This window comes from Mesoplodon densirostris, chromosome 2 (assembly GCF_025265405.1).
Source record: "Mesoplodon densirostris isolate mMesDen1 chromosome 2, mMesDen1 primary haplotype, whole genome shotgun sequence".
Classification (NCBI taxonomy): Eukaryota; Metazoa; Chordata; class Mammalia; order Artiodactyla; family Ziphiidae; genus Mesoplodon; species Mesoplodon densirostris.
In genome coordinates, this window is record NC_082662.1 from 10023621 (window position 1) to 10038332 (window position 14712).

The 14712-nt window shown below is 41.4% G+C and overlaps 1 protein-coding gene across 1 annotated transcript in view; it reads left to right on the top strand.

The window, feature by feature from the left end:
• LOC132502401 (PRAME family member 8-like) overlaps positions 1 to 11996 on the top strand; it is a 36933-nt gene extending 24937 nt beyond the window's left edge. The window contains exons 6-8 of the mRNA XM_060118290.1: positions 9146 to 9391; positions 10374 to 10395; positions 11444 to 11996. Of these exons, the coding sequence (XP_059974273.1) occupies positions 9146 to 9391; positions 10374 to 10395; positions 11444 to 11996 (821 nt within the window). The remainder of the gene's footprint in view (positions 1 to 9145; positions 9392 to 10373; positions 10396 to 11443) is intronic.
• Positions 11997 to 14712: the final 2716 nt, after the last annotated feature.

Here is a 14712-nt window from a genome sequence, read left to right on the forward strand (position 1 = left end):
TGCCCACCCACATTGGTGAGGACAGATCTCTTTACTCAGTTGATGGATTCAAATGCTAATCTCTTCCAGAAACACCATCTCAGAAATACCCAGAATCAATGTTACATAAAATTAACCATCACAGAGACCATAAACAAAAGGCACCCAAATGAAGGTTCCTTGCTGAGGATTCAGGGGTTGGTATTGTTGGCTCAGGGGATGGAGTGGATATTGGGCTAGGGGGATCTTAGGCAAGAGGCACAGCTTCTCCATAAAATGGAGGTAATCTTGCACAAACAGCATATGGGGTTCCTGTAGAATGAATGAGATGATGCATGTTGAAGTCTTAGTGCTGGACCTGGCATACAGTAGGAGCTCAATAAATGACTTGTGTCCTTCTTTTCTCCTGCTAGCAGACACACCCAGGATTCTTCATTCCTCAAGCTTACCCTCTATTCTTACAACAGGAAGGAAAGAGGAAAGGACTCATCATTTACATGAGGCCAGCAATGAATCACCATTCACCCAAGCTGCTTTGGCAGCCAGCACTGGGAGGGGCAGGGGGATGTCATAGGAGAGATTCCATTCCTCTCTGGTGATAGACATTCTGAGACTCAGGACTCCTAGGCCACCTGCTGGTAGATCAGACCAAATGACATAAACCAGTGTTGCAAGCAGTTCTGTAGTGTTCAGCATTCTAAAAACATCTGCTGTAATGTAAATGCTCATTTAGTATAAATATTTGTGCTGTAATTTATATAAATATAGAAGATATAAATTGTCTTTTAAAATTATAAAGACAATTCAGTACTTAAAAAAATGAATGTGTAAATTTACATTTCCACCAACAGTGTAAGAGGGTTCCCTTTTCTCCACACCCTCTCCAGCATTTATCGTATGTAGATTTTTTGATGATGGCCATTCTGACTGGTGTGAGGTGATACCTCACTGTGGTTCTGATTTGCATTTCTCTAATAATTAGTGATGTTGAGCAGCTTTTCATGTGCCTCTTGGCCATCTGTATGTCTTCTTTGGAGAAATGTCTATTTAGGTCTTCTGTTCATTTTTGGATTAGGTTGTCTGTTTTTTTAATATTGAGCTGCGTGAGCTGTTTATATATTTTGGAGATTAATCCCTTGCCAGGAAGTTCCTTAAAAAGCTAAAAATAGAACCACCATATGACTCAGCAATCTCACTCCCAGGCATATACCCAGAGAAAACCATAATTCCAAAAGATACATGCACCCCAATGTTCATTGCAGCACTATTTACAATAGCCAGGACATGGAAGCAACCTAACTGCCCATTAACTGAGGAGTCAATAAAGAAGATGTGGTACATATACACAATGGAATATTACTCAGCCATAAGAAGGAATGAAATTGTGCCATTTGCAGAGACATGGATGGACCTAGAGACTGTCATACAAAGTGAAGTAAGTCAGAAAGAGAAAAACAAATATCATATATTAACACATATATTGGAATCTAGAAATATGATATAGATGAGCCTATTTGCAAAGCAGAAATGGAGACACAGACATAGAGAACAAACGTATGGACACCAAGGGGGGAAAAAGGGGGTGGGATGAATTGAGAGATTGGGATTGACATATATACACCACTACATATAAAATAGATAACTAATGAGAACCTACTGTATAGCACAAGGAACTCTACTCAATGCTCTGTAATGACCTATGTGGGAAGGAAATCCCAAAAGGAGGGGATATATGTATGCGTATAGCTGATTCACTTTGCTGTACAGCAGAAACTAACACAACATTGTAAAACACTATACTCCAATTAAAAAAATTGCATGTGGATATTTAAAAAAATGTTAAATTGATTTGGATCCTCAAAAGAAAAATGTATTTAAAACTGATTTTAAAGACCATTCAAAAAGAATTGTTTCTTCTTTAAAAAATATTTAGAAAAATAAAATTTCAGAGCTGGAAGGATTACAACTACACTTTTTAAAGTAGACTTTATATTTTAGAGCAGTTTTGTGTTCTAAGTAAAATTGAGCACAAGGTAAGAGAGTTTCCATTTAAATCCTTCCCCCACCATGTGCATAGCTTCCCCAGCTATCGACGTTCCCCACTGGATTGGTACATTTGTTATAATAAATGAACCTACATTGACACATCATCATCACCCAAAGTATATAGATTATACTGAGGTTCCCTCTTGGTGTTGTGCATTCTATGAGCTTTGACAAATATATAATGACACGTATCCACCACTGTCGTATCATACAGAGTATTTTCACTGCCCTAACGATCCTCTTTGCTCTGACTAATTACCCCTCATCCACCTCAACCCCACCTCCTCACCTCAACACCTCAACTGATTTTTTTCACTGTTCTCAGAGTTTGCCTTTTCCAAAATATCATATAGTTGGACTTACACAGTATGTAGCCTTTTTCAGATTGATTTTTTCACTTAGTAATAGACACTGAGGGTTCTTTCATGCGTTTTCATGGTTTGATAACATTCCATTTTCTGTATATATCACAGTTTATTGATTCTTTCATGTACTGAAGGACAACTTGGTTGCTTCCAAGTGTTGACAATTATGAAACAGCTGGTATAAACTCCCATGTGCATGTTTTTGTGTGGATATAAGGTTTCAAGTCATTTGGACGGATACCAAGGAGCGAGATTTCTGGATCATAGGATAATGATACTTATTAAAATTATTTTTTCTTGACGATCTCCCCTCTTAGACAGATATTGCCCCATAAAGGGCAGGAACGGTGTCTCAATCACTGCCCATAACTGCCCACAGAGGCTTGCATGGCAGTAAAAGATTATAACTGCATGGTCCATGGAAAACTTTATCAGTTTATAGTCAAATATTATTTTTAACTAAAGTGCCAATTTGGAGAAAATCAAAGTTAGCTGGCTGACAATAATATAAACATGTAGGATATAGAAGAAATAGCACTTGCAGTCAATACATATGTCCATGTAAATTACCTACAAAAGAAAACTCCATTTGTTTTCATTCTTTTGTTGGATTTGCCCAAGTAATAAACAACAACATTCTCAGTGTAAAATATTCTAATAATACAGATAGAAGAAGCATCTCCCCTGAACTTCCTCCTCATATGTGTGTGTATATATACATATATATAGTATATATAGTATATATACTATATATATATTATTAAGCCATGAAAATATGTCATATTCCACAAAAAGGATGGACTATGAGGGCATTATTCTAAGTGAAATATGTCAGAGAAAGATAAACATAGTATGTTCTCACTTATATGTGGGATCTAAAAAACTGAACTCCTCTTTTTCTTTCCTCATGGAAGCTTTTTTTTTTTTTTTTTTTTTTGCGGTACGTGGGCCTCTCACTGTTGTGGCCTCTCCTGTTGCGGAGCACAGGCTCCGGACGCGCAGGCTCAGTGGCCATGGCTCAGGGGCCCAGCCACTCCGCGGCATGTGGGATCCTCCCGGACCGGGGCACGAACCCATGTCCCCTGCATCGGCAGGCAGACTCTCAACAACTATGCCACCAGGGAAGCCCATGGAAGCTTCTTAAACTCTGTCTCTTTAATTCTCCAATTCACTGTAGGTTGGGTCTTGATTTTCCAAAATGATAATGTCCCTATTTTCATCACTGGTCATGGCAAAGAATCTGACAATAGAAAATGTTCAATAAAATACAGAAACTTGAGTGGAAATATAATGAAAATTTCCAGAACTTTGAAATCTCTGGTGCTTTCATCATAATGATCACCCTTTGGACATCTCAGGAAGCTGATCTAAGATGCTTACAAGTATGAACTGCAATATTCTGTTACTGAACCAGGTTCATTTGCCCAACAGTCAGCAAGCCAAACAACAAGATTCCAAGGTTTGCAACAGAGAAAGGGTTAATTTACATGGCAGCTAAGGGAGGAGACCAGAGAACAAGTCTGAGATTTACCACTTCAAAGGCAAGGGAGCAGGGATATTTATGGGTGAAGGGTATAGTAAGGTCAGAGGTGCAGGGAAAGGCGACTGAAGACAGGAAAAAGGTGAGGTAAGCACTGCTCTGTGCAGGCATATCTCTGTTACATGCTACTACATAGGATGCATGTTCAGAAGATGGTGGCATTAGCATGATCTGAGGATGCAGTTTTAAGCCATCCACTGTGCACTGCCTCAGGCCCAATTGAATGGTCGCTGGTCTTGACTGGTTTGACCTGGGCAAGACTAGATCCATGACCTGAAAAAAACAACTTAAAGAACCATTACTATAGTGACTTATATGTCAGAGGTGTTATCTATAGGTCACAGTTAAAGGAGTGTTGTAATGTATTGTCTAAGGTATGGGAAGATTTCAGGGTATGAAATTTGCAGGAACAATGAAGACGAGCTTGACAGGTGACCTCAGGTTACAAGAAGAGTGTTTTAAATAAGCTGTTCCTTTCTCTGCTGTTCTGTGAGACAAACCCAAGAATTTCTATTAGTTTCCAGTTTCTGCGAATCCTATGAGATGGGTTTCAATTCCACAAGGATTGGATCCATGTAACTTTCACTTCCTAAACTTCATCTACACCTAGTGGAACCCCAGGATTATAGTAAATATTAATAAGATATGACCTGAAATAATGAATGAAAGACTGATTGCTATATTCATAGGGAACTTTATATAAGAATGGATTACAGTATAAAGTCAATCATGTGACCTGTATTTCATTTTAACCTACTATGGACAGCATCACTTTCTTATTGTGTTTTGTGTGATTTGTCCAAAGAAAATATTCATGGGACCACAAAGGCTTACACTTTCCCATACACTCTTGCTACCCCATTCATATGTGTTTTACTTGATTAAGGTGACTATAGCAAAATACCATGGACTGAGTGGCTTAAACAAAGAAAATTTATATCTTATGATTCTGGAGCCTGGAAGGCTGAGATCAGGGAGGCAGCATGGTCGGGTTGTGGAGGGAGCTAGCTTCCTAGTTTCCTCACACGGTAGGGTGTTGGGGAGCTCAGGTCTCTTCATTCCTTTCTAAGGGCACTAAACCTATCATGGGGCTCCATCTCCATGACGTCCTCCAAACCTAGTTACCTTCTAAGGGACCACCTCCAAATGCCATCACACTGGGGATTAAAGTTTCAAGATATGACTCTGTGGGGGTGTGTGTGTGGGGGGTGTGGCAGGAGGAGTAGGGGACTGGGAACAAACATTCAGTTCATAGCAACCCAACACCGTAAAGAGAACAAGACCCCAGTGGACCAATCAGCATTCCAGCAGCCATCCTCCTCTGGAGGCCATCCTCAAGCCTCCTGTAAACTGCCCAGGCTATGGGGACTCCTGTGTCTCTCCAGCTCTGTGGGTCTCCAACACGACTGCTCTGTCCAGACCAGGATGCAGGTTGTGTTCTCTCCCTTCTTGCTCCTTTGTCCACTGACAACATTATCTCCAGGCACCCATGACAGTGGGTGTGAGACTGTTAATCAGATCATGGAAATCTTTCAAAGGATCCCCTCTTCATTCCAACTCCCACGTGACCTGCCTGTGCTCTCCCTGTCCAGCATCAGTGACTTTCACGTGTTCCCAAGTTGGCCACACATTTCACTAACTTAGCGTTTGCACAGTCCACCCAGTGCCCCAACACAATCCCCTCAACGGAAAACGTTCTTTGTTTGACCAAAGTTTATTCAGGCTTCTGAAACTTCTCCAGGGATTGTCTGTGTACTTCCTTGTAAAATCCAGTTTGAACAAGAATTCTAAACCGGTTCAACAAGAATCCCTACCATTTATATCTGATGACCCCAAAAATCTGATCAAAATCCTTCACTGCCCACTATTGGTAAAGGACCATGCTGGGCCGCCTTCAGCAAGAATTCTATTACATTGGTTCAGCCAGAATCTCTCCCAGACCTGATGTCTCCTCTCAGTAATTTACCAGCCAACAAAACCCCTGCTACTTGGCTGTGAATCCCTAGTTGCATTTGTTGAATTGTGAATGAAGCCAAGTTACATGCTGGGTTATCTATTATCATAGTCCTGAATAAAATTTGCCTTCACCACATAAACGTGTGTCTGTCTCATTTTCTCTGATACAACTTCCACAGCTGATTACTGCTCAGGCAGGAAAGTCCTTCTGAATATCCCCCAAATTCCCACATATATGAGAATGACCAACTTGGAGTCTGGCTACTTTTGTAGCTTTCCATACCAGCCCTCGAGTTTTCTTCAGAGAATTAGTTTCAACTTGTCACTTTAAACAATGCTCTTTTTGGATTTCATAGAAGATGTGATCCCATGGGAACAACCCCTGCTTAGACTCCGATTTCCGCATTTCCACTAACATCACGTGAAGTTTCTCAGTCAGTTCTTTCCAAGATTTAGGTTGTCTGACAATTCAAGGGGTCCTTCTGATCCTATCACCTAATTATTCACTGCACAGAAATGGGAAGATTTTTCTACCTGGCAGAGACCGTGCTTCACCAGCCCAAGATAGGGGAAAATAGCAGTGATGTTTAGATCTTCTCTGAAGGTTATCTGAAGTAGTGAATAAAAAGTGCCCACACCATTGCTCACCCAGTTTATGTTCAGTAAACAGAAAGGTTTATGATAATCATTGTTACTAATCTCACTCTATTGCAGGCCATTAATAAAAGGGATTGGTGACATAGGAGTTAAAATTTCTATTGAGTAGAATCCAATTTAACCCTATTTTCTGCAAAGGCCACTTATAACCATGGTAGAAATGTGGTGAAAGGAATCTTCTGGAAAGTGACCAAGAGGGAGAAGACCCTTCAAAGAGCCCTCACCTTGGTGGCAGACGTATATAAGTACTGTTTGGTCATCAAATAAATGGTGGGGGGAGAGAGACAAGGAAAATTCTTGAAGATGGAGAAAGGGTCTCCCTTTATTTGTGACCCTAAACTTCAAAAGAATCTCTGTGTGATGCAGCCCAGGTGGGAGTCATCCCTGTAAGTGACAGAACCTGAAACACCACACGGAGCTTCTGAATTTAGTGCAGGAAAGGTGTTGCTATTTATGAAGAGAAAAACAGAATTTTATTTCTGTGCCTAATGGTATCTCCTTGATCAGAATCTGTGTTGAACTTTGCTAAGTTTTAGGAAAGAGTAATTATGTAAATACACTCGGAAAGATTACCCACGGGATGATGGTTTGGCTTCCAAGACTGCTGGAAAGTGGTTGGGGCTATTTGCCATCTGGAAAGTGTCCTCAGTAAGAAAAAAACTTAGAGAAAACCGCTCCTGGTAGCAGCTGCCATGATGAGGACAGGGTTATTTGCAACTGACCCACGTTTATTTCTTCCCTGGCTCCAAGTCCCCAAAGAGCCCACCGTGCCCACCCTCAGTGGCTCTCAGTCCTGGAAATGTCTGATCCCAGGTCTCACGTCTCTTCCTCTTCTCACATACTTAGATTTAGTCTTCTCATGGTGTTTGTTGTGCTGATTCCAACTTTCTAGGAAGAAACACCCTCAAAGATGACACAGTTTCCTTTGAGCCACTCTTTTTTACTTTTTAAATATCACCCAGAAAAAGGTCTTTAAAGCTCCCTCCTTCCCAAGAGGGAAAAAACTGCTTTTTTTTTACATTGTTGCAGTCATTCATGTCGACCATTGAGGAATGTCCAGCTCCATACTCTCCAGCCCTACTCTTCTCACTGAGATTTTGACCTGTCAGCCTTCAGAGGAGGCTTTGCTTAAGGCTGGAAAACCAACCACATCCACAAAAGCTCTTCCCTTCCTGCCTGAATAGGCTCACGGTCTCCTATGTTTCCTACATAACACCTAGGTGACAAGTTGATACAGGGATGGGTTTATTTTGTCTCCTTTGGGAACAATACCACGGTTTTCATGAAGCTGTTTTCATTCAGGGACATTTTGGTAATTTTGATATGGCCGAAGTTCCCCCAACAATGATGATTTCAAGTTTTGTTCTTTGTTGTCCAATGTCAAGTACCAACAATTCCTTCCCTGATCAAACCCAGGAATATAACTGTCCATATTGGTAAATATCAATCAATATTTGTTAAGTGAATCAATGAATGAGTCCTTGATTACCCCCTCCATTATTCCTTCTGTTTCCTGAATTGTTATCTGATCAATCAATTAATCTGGAGAAATATGAAGATCCAATCAGGATGAATGGGCAGTCTGGCATCTAATCAAGTATACCATACTGATTGAGTTAGTAGTTGGACAGAGAGATGATGGGATTAGAAAGGTTTATAAAAGTCTCAAGCCCGAAGAAGAGATGCAGAATCTTCTGACTCTGGCCAGCTGTGTTCTCCACAGGGTCTGAGGTCTGAGCACCCTGCCAACCCCATCATAGAACTAAGTTACCAACCTCAGCTAAGGACACCCTCTTCTTACCCATGGTTAGCTAATCTTGAACGGTAGCATGGAACTCCGGATGTCACGAAGAGTTTTTGAAAAATCATTTCTTTCAGATGAACACATTTCAGGTTTTGGTTTTGCCTCTCAGTGTAGTTTTGCCTGAATCCCAAACATTTTGATTTGCACTTTAGCTGATATCATTTGTAAATGTCTTTACCAAGGAGATATTTTTAATAAAAAAATCTGTTTGGAATTTTATTTCTTGAAATTTAAAACACTACTTTTGTGTACAAATGGCATTCATGTTAGGGGTATTTCTTTCATGTTTACTAGCCAGGTTAACGGGGGTAACTGAAGATGTAGGCTGTGTTGGTCCACATGACACTCCTTTTCCCATAGATTTAGGGCTCTAAGTCATGGTCTGAAAGTCTTCCCCAAATAAAGTTTGGAGTCAGTTTTCAGGATCCTTGGTACCCACTTCCCAGTGGGACATGACTTAAGCAAAGCAGTGGATGGAACTGAATGGGCTAGTGGATGCCTTTTTTCCTCATCGATACTTGTTAGATGATTGTTCTGAATCCCTCAAAGGCAAAGAGTTAAAGCTTTGTGCCCACTGAGCTCAGAGTGTAATATAGGCTAAGTGAGGCGCTTCCACCGCTTCCAGAGTAGGCACCTGGGCCCTGAGTAGGTTCCTCTGAAGGGTAGGGAGATAGTCTTAGGTATGCTTATGCTTGCCCTGAAATGGATGCCTTGTTCCCTCGAATGTTCTAGAAGATTCCTTTTGGAGCAGAGTTAGGATGAGTTTCTGGACTCCACCCAGACTCCTGAACATTGCAGGAATGAACCTGCTGAGGGAAGATGCCTTGGTCTTTTCTGCTCTGGAGGATCTACCCACAGAACTCTTCCCACCACTGTTGATGGAGGCTTTCCATGGGAGATGCATTGAGAACCTGAAGGCCGTGGTGCAAGCCTGGCCCTTTGTCCACCTGCCTCTGGGGGGCCTGATAGACATGCCTTATGTGGGGCCCTTACAAGCAGTGCCAGAGCCCTTGATGCCCTGCTTGCCCAGAAGGTTCGATCCAGGTGAGTCTGATTCTGGTAGCCTGGTAAAATCTGAATCATCCTAGAGGAGGCAGCTGGGGTGAGGCTAAGTAGATGGAAAAAGGATGGAACAGAGAGTTCTGAGATGGCAATGAAGAAGTTTAGAGGCTTTGGCTCACTGTGGGAAATGCTTCCCGGAAGCATAGGAGTGGCTATGATGCAGGGAAGCCTGAAAGAACATGCCTCACCTGCTCCCAGTGCAGCTTAATGTTTCTAGAAGTGGAGAACCAGAAAGTAGGGGAAGGGAAAAATAGATGGCAGAAAGTGAGACAGGGAGAGAAGAAGGCAAGGCAGCAGGTGCTGTCAGGAATCTAACGTTACAGCACAGGTGGGCAGCCTGTTGTCAAATATTGAGGCTGTTTCTTCATTCTGTGTGGATTTTAATGCATCCCCACCAATCTCCTTTTTCCCCATAGGAGGTGCAAACTGCAGGTGCTAGATCTACATGGTACTGGCCAGAACTTCTGGAGCACGTGGTCTGGAGCCAGCACTCACGGGTGCTCAAGCTCACGAATAGCACAAGTGGGTGAACACAGGTCAATGACAAAGCAGCACTTGGCCCCATTTAAAGTTTTCATAGACCTTTGTCTGAAGAAAAGTACCCTGGATAACTTCCTCGCCGACCTCCTCAGGTGGGTGGAGCAGAGAAAAGCTTCCATACACCTGTGCTGTAAGAAGCTGAAGATCTTTTCAACGCCCATGGAAAATATTATGAAGGTCCTGAGTATGGTGAGTCTGGACTGTATCCAGGAAGTGGAAGTGAATTGTGTTTGGCATCTGTCCACTCTGGCTAGGTTTGCTTCTTTCTTCAGTGAGATGAGTAATGTGTAGAGAATCTTTCTCTCCCACATCCACCTGTCTGCCTTCGAGAAGCAGGAGCAGCATCATGTCCAAATTACCTCTCAGTTCCTCAGGCTGCTTCACCCCTGGGATCTCCACCTGGAATCTCTCTCCTTCCTTGAAGGCTGCCTGGACCAGATGCTCAGGTGAGTTGGACCACTGGCTGGGTAACACTGAACACACTAAACATTGAAAACACTAAAATGTCAAACGCACTGTCTCCTTTGCTGCTCTGTCCTGAACTGTGGTATCCCATATCCACACAAATCAAGGTAGGAGCCTAAACTGGTATAGTGGCTCTGGAAAGGGACACACTGCTAGGGAGGTACAGATTATAGACTGAGATGTTTTGATCTAGCAGTGAGGAGTTTGTGATTTCTTCCTCAGGAAGAGAGTCTATGTTCAAATGACTTAGAAAAATAGTTAAGTAAAGAGGACATTGAAGGGGGGAAACCACATCAGACCAGAGCATTTCTGAAGAAAAGCTCAATGCTCACAAGGTTTGTGACTGCAATGAGCCTGTCTTAAATTCCTTGCCTGTAAAATGTTGTCTTATGCTCCAGATAATTAATATGTATTAATCACATTAATTAATATATGGGAAAACTATGATTCTGGAAATGATGGTAGTGGATCAGAACCAAAAGGATAATAAAAAGTGATATAAGGTTTGTAGATGATGCAGGGATATAGGTGATCCCATACAGACAGGCAACCCCAGTTGATGCTGTTCAACGTTGTGAAGGTTTATGTATGTCTCTGTACAGCTTCACCTGGCCAGAGATATAGGCATCTGGAGCTCAAGCAGAGACTGAATGAATCTGAGTTGAAATAATTTTATAATCTCATCTACCAGTACTAAAATTCAGTGATGTCCACACTTGATTGAAACTCCCTCTGGCTCTTGTTTTAGCATGTTCTAGAGTACTCCATTATTTTCATTCATTCTCATAAGGAAGTGGAGTATGTTGTACTCTGCTTTATAGATGAAGAAAGAGAGTTTTCAAGATCCTGTGAAGTGACTCAGTCACACAATGGTGACAGGACTGAGCCTTGAGTGAGACTGGGCAATCAGTGTATTGACTGTCATCAGATGGTCAGACTAACCTTGGCCCTGGAGAAATCACTTGACTCTTACCTGGAGCTCACCTGGCACCTCAGTTTCCAACAACTAATTGCTTGGTTTCTCCCCAGGTTCCTAATGACCACTTTGGACAACCTCTCAATAACTAATTGCCAGCTTGCAAAATCAGACTTGATCCATCTGTCCCAGTGCCCGAACATCAGTCAGCTAAGAGACCTGGATCTGAGTGGCGTCAGGCTGACCTACTTTAGTCCTGAGCTCCTCCACGTTCTGCTGGAGAAAGTTGCAGCTACTCTTCAGGAACTGGACTTAAACCTGTGTGGGATCATGGACTCCCAACTCGAGACCATCCTCCCTGCCCTGAGCCACTGTTCCCATCTCAGGGTATTCAGCATGTGTGGGAACCTCCTCTCCATGGCTGTCATGGAGAGGCTCCTGCGTCATACTGATGGGCTGCCTGGTTTAAATCTAGAGCTTTATCCTGCCCCTCAGGAGAGTTACAGCTCTCAGGGTGTTCTCCACCAGGAGAGACTTGCCCTTCTACAAGCTGAGCTTTTGGGGATTCTTAGAGACTTAGGACATCCCAGGACCATTTGGATTAGCCCCAGCCCCTGTCCTCACTGTGGCGTTGACATATGTGATCACATAAGTCCCAGTATATAATGCTGTATTACCCTGCTAGTTGGTTGCTTCTATCAAAACTTTCTTCTGGACCCTTGGAAACTGAAATCTAAGACATAGGTACATTATGAATGGAAAACACACTCATGGTTTCTGTTATCTGCTCAGTGTGACTGGGAAAAGGAAAGGTGATCCAGCAGGGGTGCAGGATTCCAGAAGGATATGTTGATTTGGGGAGCTGATGGGACTTTTAGACATGTATTTATAGAGTCAAATATGAACCTAAATTTCTGGAGGAGGATTCAGTTTGAGACACACATGTTTGAGTTATCCTTGGATGGACAGTTGCAGAAATGTTCAGAAATAAAGAGAACTTCAGTGTAAATGGGTAGATGCCCTCCATGATATATTATCCTGTTTTCTGTGTTTACATCTCAGGAATCTCCAGTTATTGATGGGGAAAAAAAAAGTCACTCAGTTGTCTATGATCTGAAATTCTATCATTCCCCAGTTCTTTTGTTCTTCTCGGTTATATCTTACCTCCTTATTTCTGTGGCTGTTCAGTGAGTTAACACAAACAACAAAGGGGACATACTCAGTGGCCAATGAGCCTTTGCAGTGAGAGATTAGCCAGACTCTCAGGTCCACAACAACCCATGCCTGTCATGGGTGGGAACTGTTCCTTCTTGAATTTATCTAGTTGTGTCTGGAAAAGACATGCAAATTCCTACCAAAAAATACTAAAATCAGACAGGCATGGAACATGGTTTTATTATGTTTATACCACCTTTAAAAATTATATCTTTTGGAGGCTAGGTCATGTCAATAAGACATTTACTTCATTCCCCTAACACCTCCTGGTCCTTCCTATTGAGGAAGACTAGTATAGCATGTTTTGACATCAGCATATCCGGATGTATAATAAAATAGCTGTAATATACAGCATATAACTTATAGTCAGCATCTGCATCCTCAGCCCTGCACCCTCCGATTCAACCAGCTGCAGATCTGGTAGTAGCATATTTATTAAAATTCCCTGGATCTCCTGTCTTAGTAGTCTATTATGATGCAGGAAATATTTCTCTTGTTCGTTCTTCTCTTATCTAGAGTTGCACTATTACAAATATTCTCTGTAGAGTTATGTAAATGATTGATGGCCTCAAGATGTTTAGCTATGTCAGATGCCTGGTTTCACATTGGGTAGTGCAGGAGACAATAATTTTATAAAGTAGATGGGATATAAGTTATACAGCTAGTTACATTTATAAATTTATAGTACAGTGGAGAGAGGCACAAGACAAAAATAATTTGAAAACAATTAAGAAAAAATTAAACAATGATTACTATAATGGATTTTAATCTGGTTACAATAAATCATCAAGTCCACAGGGGAGCCATCTGGAGAAGCCAAATTCTGGAGGAATCATGTAGAGAGAAAAAGATTAAATGCCTCATCTTTGTTTACAAAGGTATACTTTATAAACTTGTTGCAGGACTTAGAGAAAGAGGAAAGGTTTTGTGGAAAACGAAGATTAATATTAGCATCTGTAAGAACCATTAGGTGAAGTTGAGACCATAAATAAATCTTTCCAAACCGATTTTTGTATGTTTCATTTGTTTTAAACTAAGGGACATCTTAGGTTAGTCATTACATATATATATATATATTTTTTTTTTTTGGCGGTACACAGGCCTCTCACTGTTGTGGCCTCTCACGTTGCGGAGCACAGGCTCCGGACGCACAGGTCCAGTGACCATGGCTCACGGGCCTCGCTGCTCCGCGGCATGTGGGATCTTCCCGGACCAGGGCACGAACCCGTGTCCCCTGCATCGGCAGATGGACTCTCAACCGCTGCACCACGAGGGAAGCCCCATATATGTATTTTTAAAATCCACTTTCTAATTTTTTAATAGATATCAATAAATTAGCTCTTTATAAACGTTCTATAAATTTTTCCAATTTAGAAGTTTCTCCAATTTAAGGATTTATTGATGAATAGTATTGATTTTTTTTCAGACAAAAAGTTTCTCATTTTATTTTATCTTGTGAATGTCTATATAGCACTAACTACAGGCAATATTGTCAGTAATTTACAAACATCAACCCATCGACTTTCATAACACAACCCTGTGAGATAGGGACTATTACTAGCACTATTTTTATTTTTAAAAGTTTTTCAATTATTTTCTTTTTGGGGGGGATGCTGGGCAGGGAAAGTGAAACGGACCCCCGCTTATATGGGCTGGGGGAGCTTTGTGGAGGCTGAGAGGAGACTGTGGCTCCACAGCTGTGCACATGCCCAGTAGTGACCCCGCCTGCTGAATCCTAGCCTTATGTTTTTTATACTTTTTTCTTTACTTTTTTAAATTGAAGTATAATTAACTGACATTATTATATGAGTTTCAGGTGTACAACACAGTGATTCGATATTTTTGTACATTGTAAAGTGATCGCCCCAATCAGTCCAGTTATCATCTGTTACCATACAAAGTTATTACAATATTATTGACTATATTCCCTATGCTATGACTTATTTAATTTATTTATTTATTTATTTATTTTTTACATCTTTATTGGAGGATAATTGCTTTACAATGATGTGAGTTTCTGCTTTATAACAAAGTGAATCAGTTATACATATACATATGTTCCCATATATCTTTCCTCTTGCGTCTCCCTCCCTCCCACCCTCCCTATCCCACCCCTCTAGGTGGTCACAAAGCACCGAGCTGATCTCCCTGTGCTATGTGGCTGCTT